General features: G+C 36.4%; 1 protein-coding gene across 4 annotated transcripts in view; it reads right to left on the reverse strand.

The window, feature by feature from the left end:
- DOCK4 (dedicator of cytokinesis 4) overlaps nt 1-17,130 on the reverse strand; it is a 248,967-nt gene that overhangs the window by 113,709 nt on the left and 118,128 nt on the right. For all 4 annotated transcript variants that reach the window (XR_014318362.1, XM_082770224.1, XM_082770223.1 and 1 more), the window contains exons 9-12: nt 16,814-16,895; nt 16,110-16,170; nt 14,158-14,290; nt 12,582-12,670 (exon numbers count right to left, since the gene is read on the reverse strand). Coding sequence is in view for 3 of the 4 variants with exons in the window: in XM_082770224.1 (XP_082626350.1) it covers nt 12,582-12,670; nt 14,158-14,290; nt 16,110-16,170; nt 16,814-16,895 (365 nt within the window). In the remaining variant the exon portion in view is untranslated. The remainder of the gene's footprint in view (nt 1-12,581; nt 12,671-14,157; nt 14,291-16,109; nt 16,171-16,813; nt 16,896-17,130) is intronic.

Consider the following 17,130-nt stretch of genomic DNA (forward strand, 5'->3'; position numbering starts at 1 on the left):
CGAGGAAGCATTTATCTGAAATACAAGTCATGAGGAAGAGGTATTTGCAAAGACAGAATAATTCACATTTTACGAGGGACACTTTACAAGTTTGTATCCTTATTATAAATCAAATTACGAGGCTATCAAATTGAATTAACTAAGATCATTTAAATTAGGCAGACACACCACAGAGCCATTCAGATTTTTATAACACTGCCTGCACATTCAATTGAAGTGAAGAGGAACTCGCTCAGACACACTGCAAAACAAAGTGCAATGAGGAGGCACCGACTAGTTGAAAGAAATCACCTTCATCACTAAAAATATAAGCAGAATTTTGTGTATCTCTGTAATGGCTAGAAAGCCACTGAACTCAATTTGCAAGAGATTATAGCCATCTCTAGGGAGAAGGAGGGAAAGGGGGAGATAAGATTGCTGCTCTGAGAAAGGAAGGTTTCATCACCAGACAGTAATGAGACAGAGTCAAGGTGGAACAGGCTTCCAATTTGGTCTGTAGCCAATCTGAGGGAGATGGAGAAGATACTCAAAGAAAAGGAATGCAATGAAAATAATAGAGATACTCTTTTTGTATAAGGAAATAGAAAGATAATTCATTAATTTTTCTTTTAAGAAAACATGAACGCTTTTTCTGTCATATGACAAAATTAGTATCCTTTAGTTTCAATTAATTCCACTCTGATGATGAAACTCAATACCAGTTTTTTCTCATGTAAGTTCCTTCATTAGACTATAAAATTATCAGCCAACTCTAATGAGTTCAGCTTCAAAAAAGTATAAATATATAAATAAAAATTGAGCTGGAACAGCTGCACATGTACAAAGCAAAATATAAAACTGTAAAATGCCACCACAGGTGGCATCTGACAGTGGCTGATACAATCACTGAAGCACTTATGAGACCTAGAATCTCTCCAAAACCTCATTACTATACGTTTTCTATTTCTAGAACATTTGAAGCTAAAATATGAAAATAAAAATGATGATCCAGTCTCTAAATGACTGGCATACTTTCCTTAATTAGGTACACGGTCTAGTTTTGTCCCCTTCGAAAAAAATCCAATTACTTACCTCATGTTTAAAGTACCTCCCTCATAATTAAAACCTATTGTGTTAATTATCATTCTTCATTTACTCCAGTTTTGAAAATATTACTACAAAACTCCATGTGCTACTGGAAACAAATCTTCTTTTACTTCTTTTGCAAACACTAGAGATTGCTCACAGCTAACTTGTACTATATTTCATCATGGATGATTTTTATCATTCAGATGATAGAGAATACAGAAAATTGACAAGCTGCTGAATAAGCATCCTGTATTTCTGTTAGATACATGATTTTTAGCTTAAGGCAGCTTTTATACTGCATTATTGATTTCTGCAATTAGTTATAACAAAAGGCAACTGTTCATTATACTTCCACATCACTTTTTTGCATTTGAGCTTCTGGAGGAGGGGAAAGCATTTACATTCAGCTTCTATCTACTGGCAACAGAGCATCCTAGATCATATTAAGAAGAAAATGCCTAGCAGCTGCTCAGGAAGCTGACAGAAAACAAAAAAACAAACAAACAACCCCCGTCCCTCCCCTCAAATCAAACCAAAACAGACAGAATATTATTCAGAAATGTTTGTATTTTAAGAAAGGTAATAAAATAAGGCATCTGTCCAAATAAAGCTGCCTAATGGTGTTAATATTCTGGAAGCATACAGGTGTTCACATTTCTCATAGTATTTAAAATGCCCAAATTACAACTCTAAAGATAAAACCAGTAGATTTTTGTATTACAATTGGTGAAAAAATCTTTTATTGGTTCATTGTGATATGGGAAAAATAATTGTATAAATCTTGTGAAATTTGGTTACAGCAAAAACTGTGCAGTAAATCCCACAAATTACAGTCTGGGAACAGAGAGAAATAGAGAGGTAAATTCAATACCTGCAGGCCTCGTTAAAGGTTTGATTGTGATTATTCTGAATGAGCAAACTCCAAACTCTTAATCTTTCCCTCAACTTTACATTTATTATTATTTTTTTTTGGTTCAGTAAAAAAGAATGAAAGAAAAAAAGTCTGTGCAAGATTTTCACAACTTTCTTGAGGCTCACAAATTAAATGAACTCTTGTGCCTAAGAATTTTGCCAGAAATGCTACCAAGAGAGAAGGTTTTTTGTTCCCTCACACTTTTTTTTTTTTTAAATTCACATGGAAAATAAATGCATAAATGCAAATAGAATTATATTATCACAGGAAAACTGGCTTGGAATTTCTTTACAGGGAATAGCACAGCACCTCAAGCATTGCTTGCCAGAATCACCATGAGATGAAGGCTGCAGGACCAGAAGGCTAAGTGACTGTTCTAGTCTAATCTCCTTATACAGGCAACTGGGTAATGACTATTGTAGTCTAATCTCCTTATACAGGCAACAAAGATCTCAGCAATAATTTCTCCAGTTCTTACCTGGGTAAGCCCATTAATGCCCTTTTTCTATTAACAATGCACATAGCATGCCAATTCCCATTGCCACATTATATTGTTATATTGCAAAAGCAAATCATCTTGTTCAAAAAAATTAAAATTACACTTTTACACAGCTTTGTTAGAATAGGCAGTGCACAAAACAATTTGACATTTTTCAGTGTATTATATTGCTTTCATCGCAAATAATATACAAAAGGTTCTAGGAAAACACCCGTTTTTTTCCTTCACAAAGTGCAGCTCTGTCACACAAACAACTTTCATGCAACTGCATGAGAAATTTCGGTACATGGCATGTTTCAAATTAAGTAACAGACAACATTTGACTGAGACCTCCAGAAAGTGTTAAAAACTTTTAAAACCATAAAATCCCAGGTAATGTTAGCAATGAATTTGTAACTATAACCCTTGGAGGAGATAAAATTTTGCATGAGCGTTCATTAAATTTATCATCTGAAGCTGTCTTTAGACATATTATTCTTTCAGTAGATAAAGTTAAGAAAGTCAATAATGTTATATAATAGTAATTAGCAGAGTAATTTTTTGGAAACAGCTTAGGAAAAACTCACTAATAAGACATAACCCAGTGCAAAGATGGAAATACAAGCCAGCTACACCCGCTATGTAGACTTATCTGGGAATTTCAGGGTGCCAGATCAATCACATGCATAACTGCAGTATTGAGATGAACAGCAAGTTATTTTTTTTTGTGTGTCACCGCATTGCAGAATAGCACGTTTTTCATTCTTCTCTAATAACTAAGTCTTTTTGCAACATCTGAGAATACGGTTTGAATTTAACTTTATTAGATTATTCATTTCCAGCACAGCATACAAATCATGCTACTCATGACACTTATGGATGACTACCCCCAAAAAACTATCTTGAACTTGACTTTTGAAGTCCTTTTGGTAAAACAAGAACCTTCACAGACAACAACACAAACTTGGACTGCCATGTAAATATAGAAAATTATTTCTGAGTGGTTTGTGAGTCTGCCATTTTTATGGATTAATATCCCAAAACTACCATAGTTAATACTACATACTGCATGCTACATTAGGTTACAAACATTAAATATATTTCCTTATATTAAGGAAAGTTCTACAAATGCCCGTCTAAAAACCTGCTCTAAAACTAGCTTGTCTCTCATGGACAAATGATCTTCAGCAACAACTTATGTGCAAATTCTGTGTATATTTAATCGTTCCGGTTTAGCATTTGTTGAGAGCAAAAAAGAATGCTTTAATTCATTGTGTACTTACAGTGAAGCACATACAGCTGCTGCTCTTATTTTAAATGTATTTCAAATAGCAGCCTTCAGTGACAACTAATTCTTAAACACATCAAAATAGAATACGCATAATCTCCTTGTCACAAAATTTAACAAAAGATTAAAACTGGCAGATTAATAAATTGTCACAGAAATAAAGTAATTAAACAAATGCACTTGCTGTTTAAATGCTAGTGATGTGTAGCTACAGAAAACATTTCAGAGCACTGCTGACACATCCGTGCACTCTGCAGAAAACAGACAAATGCCAGAGAGCTGCTGTTCTCAGCTGTGCACAGATGCAGGGCACAGTTTGACGTGATGAATCATATGCTCAGGAGTTACCTAGAAGTTATGTACTTTGTTCTGTTCCTTCTTCTCTGTCAGGTTCATGCTACCAGTCCTGCCCTCGTTCCTCCTCATTTTCCACTAGCCGTTACTCTACTAATCTCTCCACCATGAGCCTACACCTTCTCGTTGTGGCCAGCAGCTGCCCCCAGCAGGGAATGAACGCGTTGTTTCCCATCTGATATTACTTGCATCAACTCACAGGAAGAAGGTTTCCTTGCAATAGCTCCAAGGGGGCTAAGGTTGTACTCCTACTGCTGGGGTAGTGTCTTGTAAACAGAGCTGCACTACTTCTTGTATGCAGAAAATACTGTGTGTATGTTACTACAGCTCTGTTCACAGAAATATTAATTCTATAAATTATTATGCTGAGCTACCAATTCCCTGCTACACTTGATCTCTTGCAGCTTTTCATCATACGAAGTGTGAAAAAATGATGTTCCTGATGGAGCCTCTGCAGTTTCACCACTGGAAGGTATATACTAACTCTAAAAGGCTTCCCCTCTGAATCGAGTAATTTATAAGCCAAAGCTTACCTCTGATGAAATATGAAACAGCCAAAGTATATTGTTTTCCACCTGCTTTTTTTTAAATCTCTAGGTATTTGATGGTAACCATGGAGAAAAGACATTATTAGACTGTCAAGAAGTTGATGAATGCAGAGAGAGGTGAAGGAAGACTTAATGCCCCAGAGCACATACTTCTGTTTCTACCCAAATGCCTCCACTGCCATATTTGTCTCAGAGCTTGCATCTTGTCGTATGGGCTCATGCCCTGGGCTGGTCTGCCTTGTGGCTTGCCTTCTCCAACCAAGTCTTAGATGACCACTGAGCTACCCTGAGTTTCAGTACCAACTGATGTTATACTTGGGGACAATAGTTCCCCAAAATAATAAATTGTTGCTTTATGAAGCTTACTTTGGTCTGGTTGAATTAAAATAGTAACAATGTAGTGGGATTTGCCTTTGAATGAGCAACCTTCCTGCTCTTCCAAACAGCTAGTTCCCACAAAAACAGAAGCTGTTCTTCCTTCGAGCTGGAGTCAGACCACATGACCCCCCGAGGTCCCTCCCAACCCAACTTACTGTATGATTTGATGAGTAACTTTCCCCTCAAATGACAGCTTATCCTTCCTTACGATGGAATTCTTGGCTAACATCTGGTAACAACATGGGCTTCAAGTCCTCGTCTGGGCATTAGGCAGTTGACAACTTACCAAGCATCTTTCTTTTGTTAAGCAGCATCACTTCAGATGACCCTATGCCTGCAGATTTTTATGCAGCTATCATGGGAACATGTTTGCATTTATTATTGACAGTGAAACATCAATTTGAAGAACCTACCTGTGCATCTTCCTCTTTTAAAGAAAGACATTTAGTTTTGTGGCTGACAGGCTTACGAACATGTTTTACAAATCAATCCACAACCCAGATTTGCCTGAAGAACAACCTCCCAACTCAGACCTTGTCTCTGCTATATCTAAAATAAATTATTGTTCCAGCCTACTACTGGGTACAATAAAGTAATTTCTGATTTTATTCTTTTTATGATCCAAACTGTATATAAGAGGGCATACACGATTGATGTAGATTTTCCAAGACCTGTATTCTGACTGTATTTCAACTCCTATGCAACAGATGAAAAATTAATACTGCTACCATGTTAAAAATCAAAAAATTGGAAAGAATCATGCTCAAGCCAGAAGTGGTAAGAGAAATCCCACCATTTTCAGTGTGTCTCCTCTACAGTTTAAGGCCCTCCCATCAATTAAAGCTAATGTGTAATTACTGGTGTTTTCAGTGGAGTCACAGAGCAGTTTTGGCATTACTACCACCATGATGCATTCGGTAAACATGCAATTAGGTTACCTCACCCTTGTCTAATTCATCACGGACCTCCAAAATAACGGCACAGGAAAAGACCTTCCCATTACATTTGTTATTTTTGTGGAGTCCACGCAAGAGTCCAAGGCTACAAAGCAGCTAGATAAGCTCGTGATTTCTTATACCAGTAACTTAATCGCTGCAGGATTTGAAAGGATTTTCACCTCCTTTGCTGTAGCAAGTGAAAAGCATGTGTGTCCTTGTCTTATCTCTCCAAAACTACTGCATCAGGCACATGTGGCTTTTTAAGACTTGTTATAAGGGAATCTAAATTGGCATTTACACAGGAGCTTACACTTGGAAATGTCAGGAACCTAAAGTAAAAACTGGAGCCAAAAGGAATGTCTTGGATCCTCTTAGAGGAAAACAGAGGAATCCAGTCTTTCTTTTCAAAGGAGGGGTAAGAAAGAAGAACTTGCAAGTACATTTAAAATCATTTTTAACATGCCTTTTATAAGATAATTCATTAGGGAGAATATTCACATATAACACAAGACCGAGGTTTAAATCTCTCGTCTATAGGATTTGCTAAGATGACACGAGTACAGATCTCACTTACGAAAATCATGCACTATTCAGCAGGTTTTAGAGCCATTTTCACTCTCCCCACGGTATAATGAATATTTTCTGATTGTATACAAAGCTGAAGAGTTGCTGCAGGGAAGTCTGAGAAGCCAAGTGATTAGCATTCTCACCTGGGACATGTGAGATACACTGAAAATCCTTTTCCAAATCAGAGTCTAAACCAAGACATTTCCTTTCCTTTTCTGAAGAATGTTTCAATCACTGGAGTAAAAAACTTTTATGGTAAACCCAGTGAATATTTATATATTCCTTGAAACAGCGCAAGCACAAGACCCACAGCAATCAGCTGCAGCTTTTTTTTAAGCCTAATGCTCAGGCAGCTGAATCCAGACCACCCGTATCCTGAGGGAGCAAGTGCCCTGGTTGCAGCCAGCCACCCACCCATTCTCAACTTCAAGCAGTAGCAGAAATCAAAGACACCTTTAGGTATCCACAGGAAGATCTTGCACTTGAGGAGGTTCTTTTAAAATGCTGAGCATTTAAGGAGGGATTACAGCAAGGACCGTTACTGTTTAGCAGTGTAACTTGCTCACAGTTGCAAGTAGGTGATTTTTGCAGACAAAACTCTCCACCTTCAAGCCTCAAAAGACTACTCTAGTCAGTAGACATTCTTTCCACCACGGTGTGCTGTATTTAATAAGTAGTGTTTCAGCTTTTGAAAGTATAAAGAACTAAGGGAAAAAAAAAAAAAAAAAGTAGCACCGTAGGCATGAATACAAAGTTATGCATGATAGAAGAATCAGAAGAAAGAAATCCACAACTCTGTATGTGTGTGTACAATCAGAGATGCACTCACTATTATTTCTGTATAAAACCATACTGAGTGACAAACAGATTTGGCCTTGTTCTTTTGCCCCTTGTCCTAAAATGCACTTCAAAGCATTTTAAAAATCAACAGGCAGATTCACTCACGCACAGCAATTCTGTGGGCAAATGAAGCAGCTATTATGTGATCAATAACAGTTTACAAGGCACTTTGTGCATTAGTGTCTGCTTTATTAAAGAGAAAAGCAGTCCACATCCAATACTATTTATTTACTGAAGTCCCAAGAAAGGTCCAGAGTATAGCTGCAGACACACAGTCAAAGAATTACGTCTGCAACCATGACCCACACTGCAAACCCTTCAGAAAAAAATTGCATTTGACAGAAGCCCAAGCTCTGATGTGAGAGCAAGAACATTGTCTAGGCTTCACTGTCTAAAATACACCATTACTTATGACTGTGCCATCATAGGCAATATTTTATTTCTCTGAAATTACATATTCCTTTTTGAAACTTTTCCATCAGAAAAAAACATAAGGTTAAACCTGCTTTATTTTTCCAGTTTACTCCAGTTTTTGCATTTTAAAATTCAGACAGCTACAATAAGAAGACAACAACCACACAGAAGTTCTGTTTGCTTATTTATTGCAGCCTCAGCATAGCAGCTGTATAAACTGGAATTGCCCGAATCTGAATGAACTGATTAATGAAGGTAACAGCGAAATGCCAGCCTCCGACAGCATGAAAAGAAGGGGATAAAGGACAATTTGATACGGCGCTTTGAGATAAGCCATGAACGGTTTTCTGTATCTGCAGTATACATTTCACTGATTTTTAGCCCTACAGATACAGAAATATAAATGTGTTTTTTTCCTTGCAAGATTGGTGTAACTGGGTGTGATCTTTATGTAGGATTACTCATTTTCCACAGACTGTTTTTTGCAATAAAAAAACAGAATAACTAGTCTTTAATTCTAATGAAATATATTATAGTAAAAATGGTTTTTAGTCAGCTCCACTTTAGAGATTACTGAAACTTGGTTTGTTTAATAATTAAGAAATCATCTAGATCGAGCAGTATTTACTCTATACATAATACACCCCGAAGATAAGAAATAGCAATGCTTTTAATGCAGCAAAGGCTGTATTACTTGGCCTTTACGTTCATGGTTTAATCTCTTATATGAGGCAACCAGCTGTTTTCCAGTAAGCTGATTCCTGACACCAGCAAGAAAATACCAGAGGTGACTGGAAATTTGATCTACTACCTGCTACAGTGTTTGTTTTGCCTGAATTTCCAGCAGAAAACACACTCCAGTTCCCACTCTAGCAAATGATGCCAGCTTATCCATGGGACTGAGTCCTACCAATCCTGCATCCACTGTGAAGAGGAAAAGGAATGAACATTTGTCCCCTGATCCTTTTTGGGCTTTCTGCACTGTCATTTGCCTTTATTCGATCCTCTGTTTTAGATGCAAGCAGAGAATAAGATAGAGGAGGATTCTGCAGAAGTAAGAATTGTCATGTGTTAAAGTAAAAAAAGCACATTTTGGGGGGCATGGGCTTGAATGTTAAATACAAAAGCTATAGCGTGACAATTTGCACTTTACATGCAAGACACAAAATGTTTGGTGGTCAGTTTCAGTTTTCCCCAGAAAATTGGAAGATGTTTTTTTTTTTTTGCTGAAGAATAACGTCAATTCACTGATAAAACTATTTCAGCAGCGGGAGATACCCAACTGAGGAAACTAAAACTATGTGTGAAAACCTGCTGAGCTGGAAGAAACTGTACAGGACAGAATGTTAAGAGGGAACAAGGCCAGAACAGAAACAATAGTCTGATGAATTTCTGCTGTTGTGTGTTGATTGTGTTTCATTTCTTAAGTGTTTATAACATAATTTGAAATGGACAAGTGGGATATAAACCAAAAATTCAAGTTTTCCTATGTTTGGTTCATACCTACAATGTTCCTAAGAGAAAAAAAAAAAGACCTGTTTCCTGTAATGCAAGATTTTCCCTTTCTTCACATTTTTTGAGAGTTACAAAATGGCAAATGAGGCTAGTGGGTCATCAGAACAGCCATTCAATACTATAACAGACAAAGACAGCAGAGAAAAAATACAAACCAGTGTAACAACAATATTTTCCATGAGGTGTCAGCAGAAGTATCTGAACATATTGCTGAAGCTGTGCAGTGCTTTTTCAGGCAGCTAAGCAGTCGCAGAGGAACAAATTTCATGTATGCAATGTAAATAATCTTTCATGGTTTAATTTTTAGTTCCTCAGTACTCAAAGTGACACTGCGGCTCACATCCTCTTTCCCTCTCCAGCCTTTACATGAGCTACTCCCTTTGTCTCCTTCCCCGACAGCATTTTTTCAAAATGTAAGTGGTATTGCGTTTCCCAGCTTTAGTTTCCAGCACCTGTAACCTGGAAAAAGTTCACGTCCCACATGTATTTCATGCTGATAGGTGTATAATTAAGAGTATTCAAATTTATCAAATGTCTCCTAGGACAAGCGGGTATTTAGTGGTGAATTCTTTATTCATGAGAACGAAATAAAATAAGGGATTATATCACAGCGTAAGCAGGTATTGCTGTACAAATGGGCATAAATGTTTTTAAAAAGATGATTTTTAATCTCAACACACTCCAGATTTCTCCCTTGCCAGAGTATTTCAGATCCTGCTGTTAAAACAGTGAAATTACCACTCCCCTACCATGTTTAAGGGTCAGAAGGCACACGATCAGCAGCAAATGATATACCAGTCTGATTTTAAACATGGAAAGAAAAAGGGCACCTCTCCAACACAGAGGTTATTTCTCTGATGAATTTCAAGTTTTCTTTCAGGCCTGTGTTTTAATCTAAAAATCCCCCTTTTTCTAGTCTCAAATCATTTTTATTTCGAGAAAAAATGAGATAAACAGACAGCATGAAAACATAGCCTGAACTTAAGTTTGGTAATTTTATAAACTACTGAAAGGAGTTAAAAATTGAAAGCACAAGACACTTAGGGCTAACCATCAGCTTGGCCTACGTTACCAATGCAATCTTAAATGGGAAAATGACATAGCTAAAATATTACAGAGAAATGGCAAAGACAGGTCTAGTCTGCTCCCCAAAGCATTACATTTTTTCTGATTTATGATCATTCAAATACTTAAGGGAAACTAATAATATTTAAATAAATACTTTAAATGAAATAGAAATGTTAGCAACAAAAAATAAAAAATAGCATTGCCCCATAGCTCTTGTCAATGTATTTTCAGGAACACTTGGATGAGTGTAAAATGTCACTTATTTGGATAATATAAAATTTGTATTTTAGATTTCTAATATAAATTGAAGATTTACTACTCACCATTCATTGACATTAGAATTGTGTCAACCAGTTCTGGCAAAAGACTGAGTTTGGGTACTGTCTTTATTGCTAACGGCTTACATGCACAGACCTACATGTACTTGTATATTCTTCAAGACAGAAAGACTTGTACACAGCAGTTTCTACAAGTTACTGCAGCTGTCTGGTGGTTAACATTGCCGTGCCACCAGCCTTATGGCTTCAATCGTCCCACTGCACACAAGAATCAGCTGGAAGCACACAGCATGCCACATGAGACTACTTTTGCTGCCTATTCAGAAATTACCAACTGTTTCTTTTTTTATTTTTCAAGTGAGGACATAAATGGACAAGTTAAATGTTTCATAGCAACATTTACACAGAAAACCTTGTTTATAAATACACAGGCACCTTTTGCAAACTGTGAGATTTGCATTAATGCCAAAAGCAACATACCTATTTAGAAATTGAAATGCATTTATTCTTTAACATACATATTGAATCTTCATTTGATATTCAGAGAAAGAATTTGAACAAGTCCTGAATTATGTATTTTCAAACTGTTTCATAGCTTTGCAAATGTGACACAAAAGGTATGCCATCATGCAAACAATGTGATTTTTCTGTGATTCCATGTATGCTTCATTTTAGGCCAAATAAGTATAACTGAAATAGTCATTTTTAAAGTAGCTCAGTGTACACCGTAGGAAACAAAAAAGTTGCATGAGAAACAGAAGAGCCTACAAAAACAACCCTGAAAACATCAAACACCATAGCATAACTTTAAAATAACTTGAAATAAAAGGAAACACTACATAGTGGAATTTATATACATCTGGTAATAATTTTCCCAGATTATTCTTTTATAGCCGCATATATATTCATTTATTACAGCTATTATTTATAATAAAAATGTGATCCATATATAATTACTACCTTTTAAATAGTTCAGGTCACCTTTTTCTCTAGACTGATTGTGAAAAAAAAAACTAAATTCAACATTATCATTTTAAACAATAAATAAAGCTATTGGTTTCTACGTCAACAAACACTGAGCCTACTCTTTCAGCAGAAACTAAGTCAAAATGTAAACTCTTGATCATATTCACATTAAGGAAGTTGAAATTAAAAGCATTTATTTCTGAATTCATTACTAAAGACTTGCTATATAAGCTCCAGCATAGAAAGAGGTGTTGAATAATTACATAATATTAAACTAATGAACTACCAGAATGACAAAACCAAATAAATATGGTTATTATACTTAAGAACACTAAACTTAGTAATGTGCTCTTGTATTTTCACTATATTAATTGCATATTAATTGTCCAATGAGATACACTACATTCTAAACTTTAAATATATGTGTGTATGTAGACTTTGTATTATAACATTATAAGATCAGAATGGTTACATACATATAGACAATCTCAGCCCTGATAATACCATGAGGTTTTCTATGTGCTTCTCAGTCATCCACTAAAGATTGTTGAATACACATTTTCAAAATAAGCTCCAACATCTCCTTTGGGTTAAGACACCATCTCACAATAACGAAGGTCAGTCATCTCCCATTTCCTATGTCTCCCAACTGCATTTATTTTGATGACACTTTGTGACACACAGTTGACTACGGAGGACTACTGTTAAGTTCTTAAATATCAACTTTGCATCTTGCTCAGTTAGCCAGTAGGAACGCAGAGAGCACTGGCAGGTCTGTAGGTCCCAGTTAATTTTTTATGAAGTTTAATATATCATTTCAACAATGATAAAAATGTAGATCAGAAGCAGAAATCATCAAGCAATGCAGATTAGTAGTTTTATCAGCCTTACACATGAACAGGGCCATTTGATTTGAAAAACACTAAGAATGAAAGAAGGAAAAAAAAGAAAAGTTGAAATTTACTCACCTGCATTAGAGCCTGTCAAGTTGTAACGTGCATTCAGCTTTTTAATGATGTTTTCATGGATCTGATACCAGTCACTCTCTGTGTTGCACCTATAAAAATGAAATGGGACCACAAGTTTTTCAGACCAGCTTCACCACATATCTACACACAAATCCTCTTCTGTTCACAGAATTATCTCAGTAGGAGCAAATAAAGCCCCATGAAACAGCGTGTCTCAATGAAAAGGGTGAGAGCACTCTTACCATTTGAGAAAGGCCTCATGGAAATACCTGCTTTGTGTGGCAAAGTGTGGGAGAAAGATAGGAGCTGTTAAGCTCAGGAACTCAACCATGACCAAGTTCATTATCTATATAGATCCATCCTTCACCTCCAAAACACACAGATATCTGTCTTGTGACACTCAGGGAGAGACACAGAACTCAGGGCTGTTCTGTACCTGTGCTGTACACTTTGAAGTTATTTAAAATGAAACACGATCTTCAGGAGGTAGTCAGTGAAAGGCCAAATTACATTTCAGTATGTATTTAGAAAGTAGCTGCTTTTCCACAAGGAAAAATCTGGCACTATTCATGGTTTAGACTGGAATTAGTCTTTGCACAAAATCTGCTGCTGAGACATGTTTCTTAATCTTTTTTATTTATTTATTAATTTTTAAGAACAATCAGGTGAAATTTAGAAAATAGAATATAATAAGTGAACTTAAAAATTCAACAATTTGTTATCCAACAGCAAACACTTATTTGACTTTAATGTCCTGGACGTCTAAACAAGAACCAGCACACGTTTTCACTGCTGTACTGGATAGCTTTTCTGCAGCACCAACTTCAGCAGCTCTAATTCAGCACAGTGGGGGAACAGAGGAGAAGAGAAAGGCTGCCTGAAAGCCCACCATGCCTTCAGGACTTGAGTGCTAACCCTGGGAGAGGCAGAACTTCCTCTTGTGCATGATGTGTCCCAAGTCTGTGTACTTAGAATAGACCACTCCACAAAACGGTTCTTACTATAATACCCAAGATCAGCAGGAGATTACATGCACTGTGTTGCTACAAATAGAAAATTTAACTTTATTCCAAATATTATCTGTCAAAATCCACTATTTAATGAACCATTCATTTCAAAATCTATTTTTGATTTGTATTCTCCAGCATTAACTGCCTTTCACACTTTTGCTATTCGCATCCCATAATAGCTTACCCTGTCGGCTTTTTTCTCTAGTTATAAAGTACTTTCACTAGCTGCCTAAGCAGCACAAGGTGTTTAAACAAGTCTTAAAAGCACTTCATGTTGCCATAAAAAGAGAGCTCCAGAAGCACTTACAAGGATGTGATAAATGCTGAAACATACTCAAAGATCTAAAAGGATGCAACCTTCGTTTTTCATTCTATAAGCACATAGAACTAGCCAAACTTTCTAAAATGTGACAAAGAAAAAAAAAAAAAAAAAAAGAAATTAGCTACTACTCTCTTTTGGAACAAAAAAGAGCCACAGCTATTTATTCACATTTGCACTTAAAACCACTGTTTTTGACGTAAACCTACCCTAATATACTTCTAAGAAAAAAACACACATTCCTTACATGTATACTTTTAAGACGAGGTCATCCTTTGAATCTCCTGCCAGCAAATCTGCAATACTGAGGACCGCGCAGCCAAAGGGCCGTCTGTATTGTACGTTGCAGGCATTTTTCTTTTCTCCAGCTCCCATTCGTCCTGCCAAAAAAAATCACATTCGATGCATAATCCCTGGAACTGTCTCCCTTAAAACCACAGAAGGGAGGCAGAGAGCAATCCGGCTTGGTATGGTGACAGGTCACAGCAGACGATGCCAAGTGTACTCTCTGCGAATCTGGTCCATCTTTCTCCATGGTACAGTAGGATAACAAATGGTCTGGGAAGCCCATTAAAGATGTGGTGATCTTGTAAGGGCTCAGACCAGAGGCACTGCTCATCCTCGTATGACCTCCGGTCTCCAAACAACTCCTTCTGATGCCCAGTGACAGTACTACTCGAGACACCACCAAATTGAATTTAGAGCTCAGACATGACAGAGTGTTCAACATTTGCTGTCCAATAACAATTATTTTACTGTGGTTGCTGTTATTTGTGATTTATATGAGAGGTCTTGTGACTGAGCCACTGCAATTTAGAAATCAAATGCTGACTCCAAACAGGCAACAAGCTAGCAAGGGGATAACTGACCAGCTGCAGAAATCAAGAATGAAACTCTTGAAGGAAAGATGACAAAGAGCAGGAGAACAAATTATGATACGGAAAGAAGGCAGCCAAGGAAAAGAAGATTGAAACAAAATATTTTTCTATTTGATTTAAATTCAATTCATCAATCTTCTCGCTGTGTTTCTAGTATACAAAACTGCACTCTTTCAAAACATTTTATTCAATTGTGTCCTCACAGCTATGTATCTTTTGCACCAAGTCTTAACTTTTGACAAGAAAAGCCTCTGGTTGCAGTTGCTGCAGGGCAATGACTCCTCTGAACACTCCTATGCATAAAAGCAGTTAGAAGACTAATTCATGTATACACCATGAAGCATATATGTCTTATTTTAGCTTTTTAGTCTTTTGTTTCATTTACAAACTTGGCATTTATTTGAAAATTATACAGTAGGGAAAAATCTACTCGTTACTGTTCTTTCAAGCATTTACTCTCATCAAACGTACTTGTGTTACATCAGTTTACCACACTTTTCCCCAGTCCTTACCAATAAAAATACAGTATTTTGATATTCTGATGAAAGACTAGAACAGCATGAAAACACAAAGGAAAGTTATTCATCATAGTTGTAAAATAATGCTTACTTTGTAACAAGTTGTTTCTGAACTCAGCACATGTTAGAGAGACTACATTTCAAAGCAAAATACCTTGCAAAAATAGGGAGATGTATCACCACATCTAAGAAGTCAGAAGCAGACCCAAAGACTCTTGCTTCAAATCAGTACAACCCAGAGGATAACTTCTTAAAATACGTATGTAATACATGCTTTTCATCTCTTCAGCTTTGTTTTGGAGGACATGATATCTGCCTATATCATTATAAGACTTCCTCTACTGCCTTCCCTCTCCCCCTTTGTAAAAAGATCAGAGAAAAAACAAAATTTATCTGAACAATTTCAGGTATACGTCAGATATTATACACTAAGTAGGTACATTATGTTTCTAGGCAAGTTCTCCTGTGAACAAAATATGTTTGAAATTGCTCTCTTTGGGACAAGAGTGGACTCCCAGCAACAACTCCATCATCTTAAGACAGTTCATATGACACCTTCTTTTTGTTTTGCAATAGTAACAAAACATCTTACACCTAAACTCAGCAGTACACTTGAAATACGACACAAAAGAATACTGAGAAATCCAAGGCAATTTTCTCATCAGAAGAGAGGCATTTTCTTTACCAAATTTATTCAAAGGCCTAGTTAATGTAACGGAACCAAAAGCTGACCTCAAGCAGTTTTATTCACTGCTGTATATCTACCAAATGTCAGATTACTACTCACAGACAATTATACCTACCTATTCGGATAATGTGCACAGTGATATAGATGTCCTTCCTGAGTTCACTGCTACCCAAATCCTGCAAGAGAGCAGAACCTCATTATTTCTGACTCTGATTAAAATGTGACATTTTAAAAGATCTTTACACATTGCTTTTGCTGCCAGCGAAAGTGATAAATGAACAGTGAGTTCATTTATACGGAATTAACAAATTATCCATTTAACACTCTAAATTGGTGGTCATGCACTTAAAATGACTGTCCTACAATATCATGGGCTAGAATACGCTGTAAAGCAGCATAATTGGACAGTGGGAGGACAGAAAAGACTTGCTGTGTGTCTTGAACAGCAATGATGCCTTTGTGCAGTTCCTTATGTCCTGAAAGTACAAAGAGCACTACACAAACCATCTTTTGGCTGTAAAATGCAAAAGCAGAAAAACTGATTAGTTCTTGTTGCAGGGAGAAAGACTGCTATATATGGAAGTATATATATATATATATATATATAAAACATATGGAAGTTTAGATAGGAGTGACCACATATTGCCAGAAAACATTCAGCTTGGGATTTCAGTAATACCCTTTAACCAGGCTTTAGAATTGATATTCATAACAATGTAAAAGCGTAGGGAGCACCACTGAGTCAACCACAGAATAATTTAATCCAACTACTATTTTCAATACACAGCACAAAAAAGATTGAGAATAGGAATAGCTCACCACAAAAAGAGAACAGTGTCTTTCAGGCTTTTCTGGACATTTTGGCAAACCATTCCTATTCAGTCTTAAAAAGAATCTTTCACTGTAAGAAAACAAATATGACAAATATGTTGAACAACATTACAGCAAACTAGATCTCATATTGATCTTACATCTAGAAGATGTAATCTTCCACAAGATATAAAAGAATGAAATTATTTCCTTTTAAAATCCTCAGATGTGACAAGAAATAAAGGAAGACACTAGATAAGGGCTATGATTTACTTAATGATCTAACAAAATTACTGAAAACTCGATACAAACTAGAAGACTGATTT

This window comes from Aythya marila (genome assembly GCF_965140915.1).
Source record: "Aythya marila genome assembly, chromosome: 1".
NCBI classification, from domain to species: domain Eukaryota; kingdom Metazoa; phylum Chordata; class Aves; order Anseriformes; family Anatidae; genus Aythya; species Aythya marila.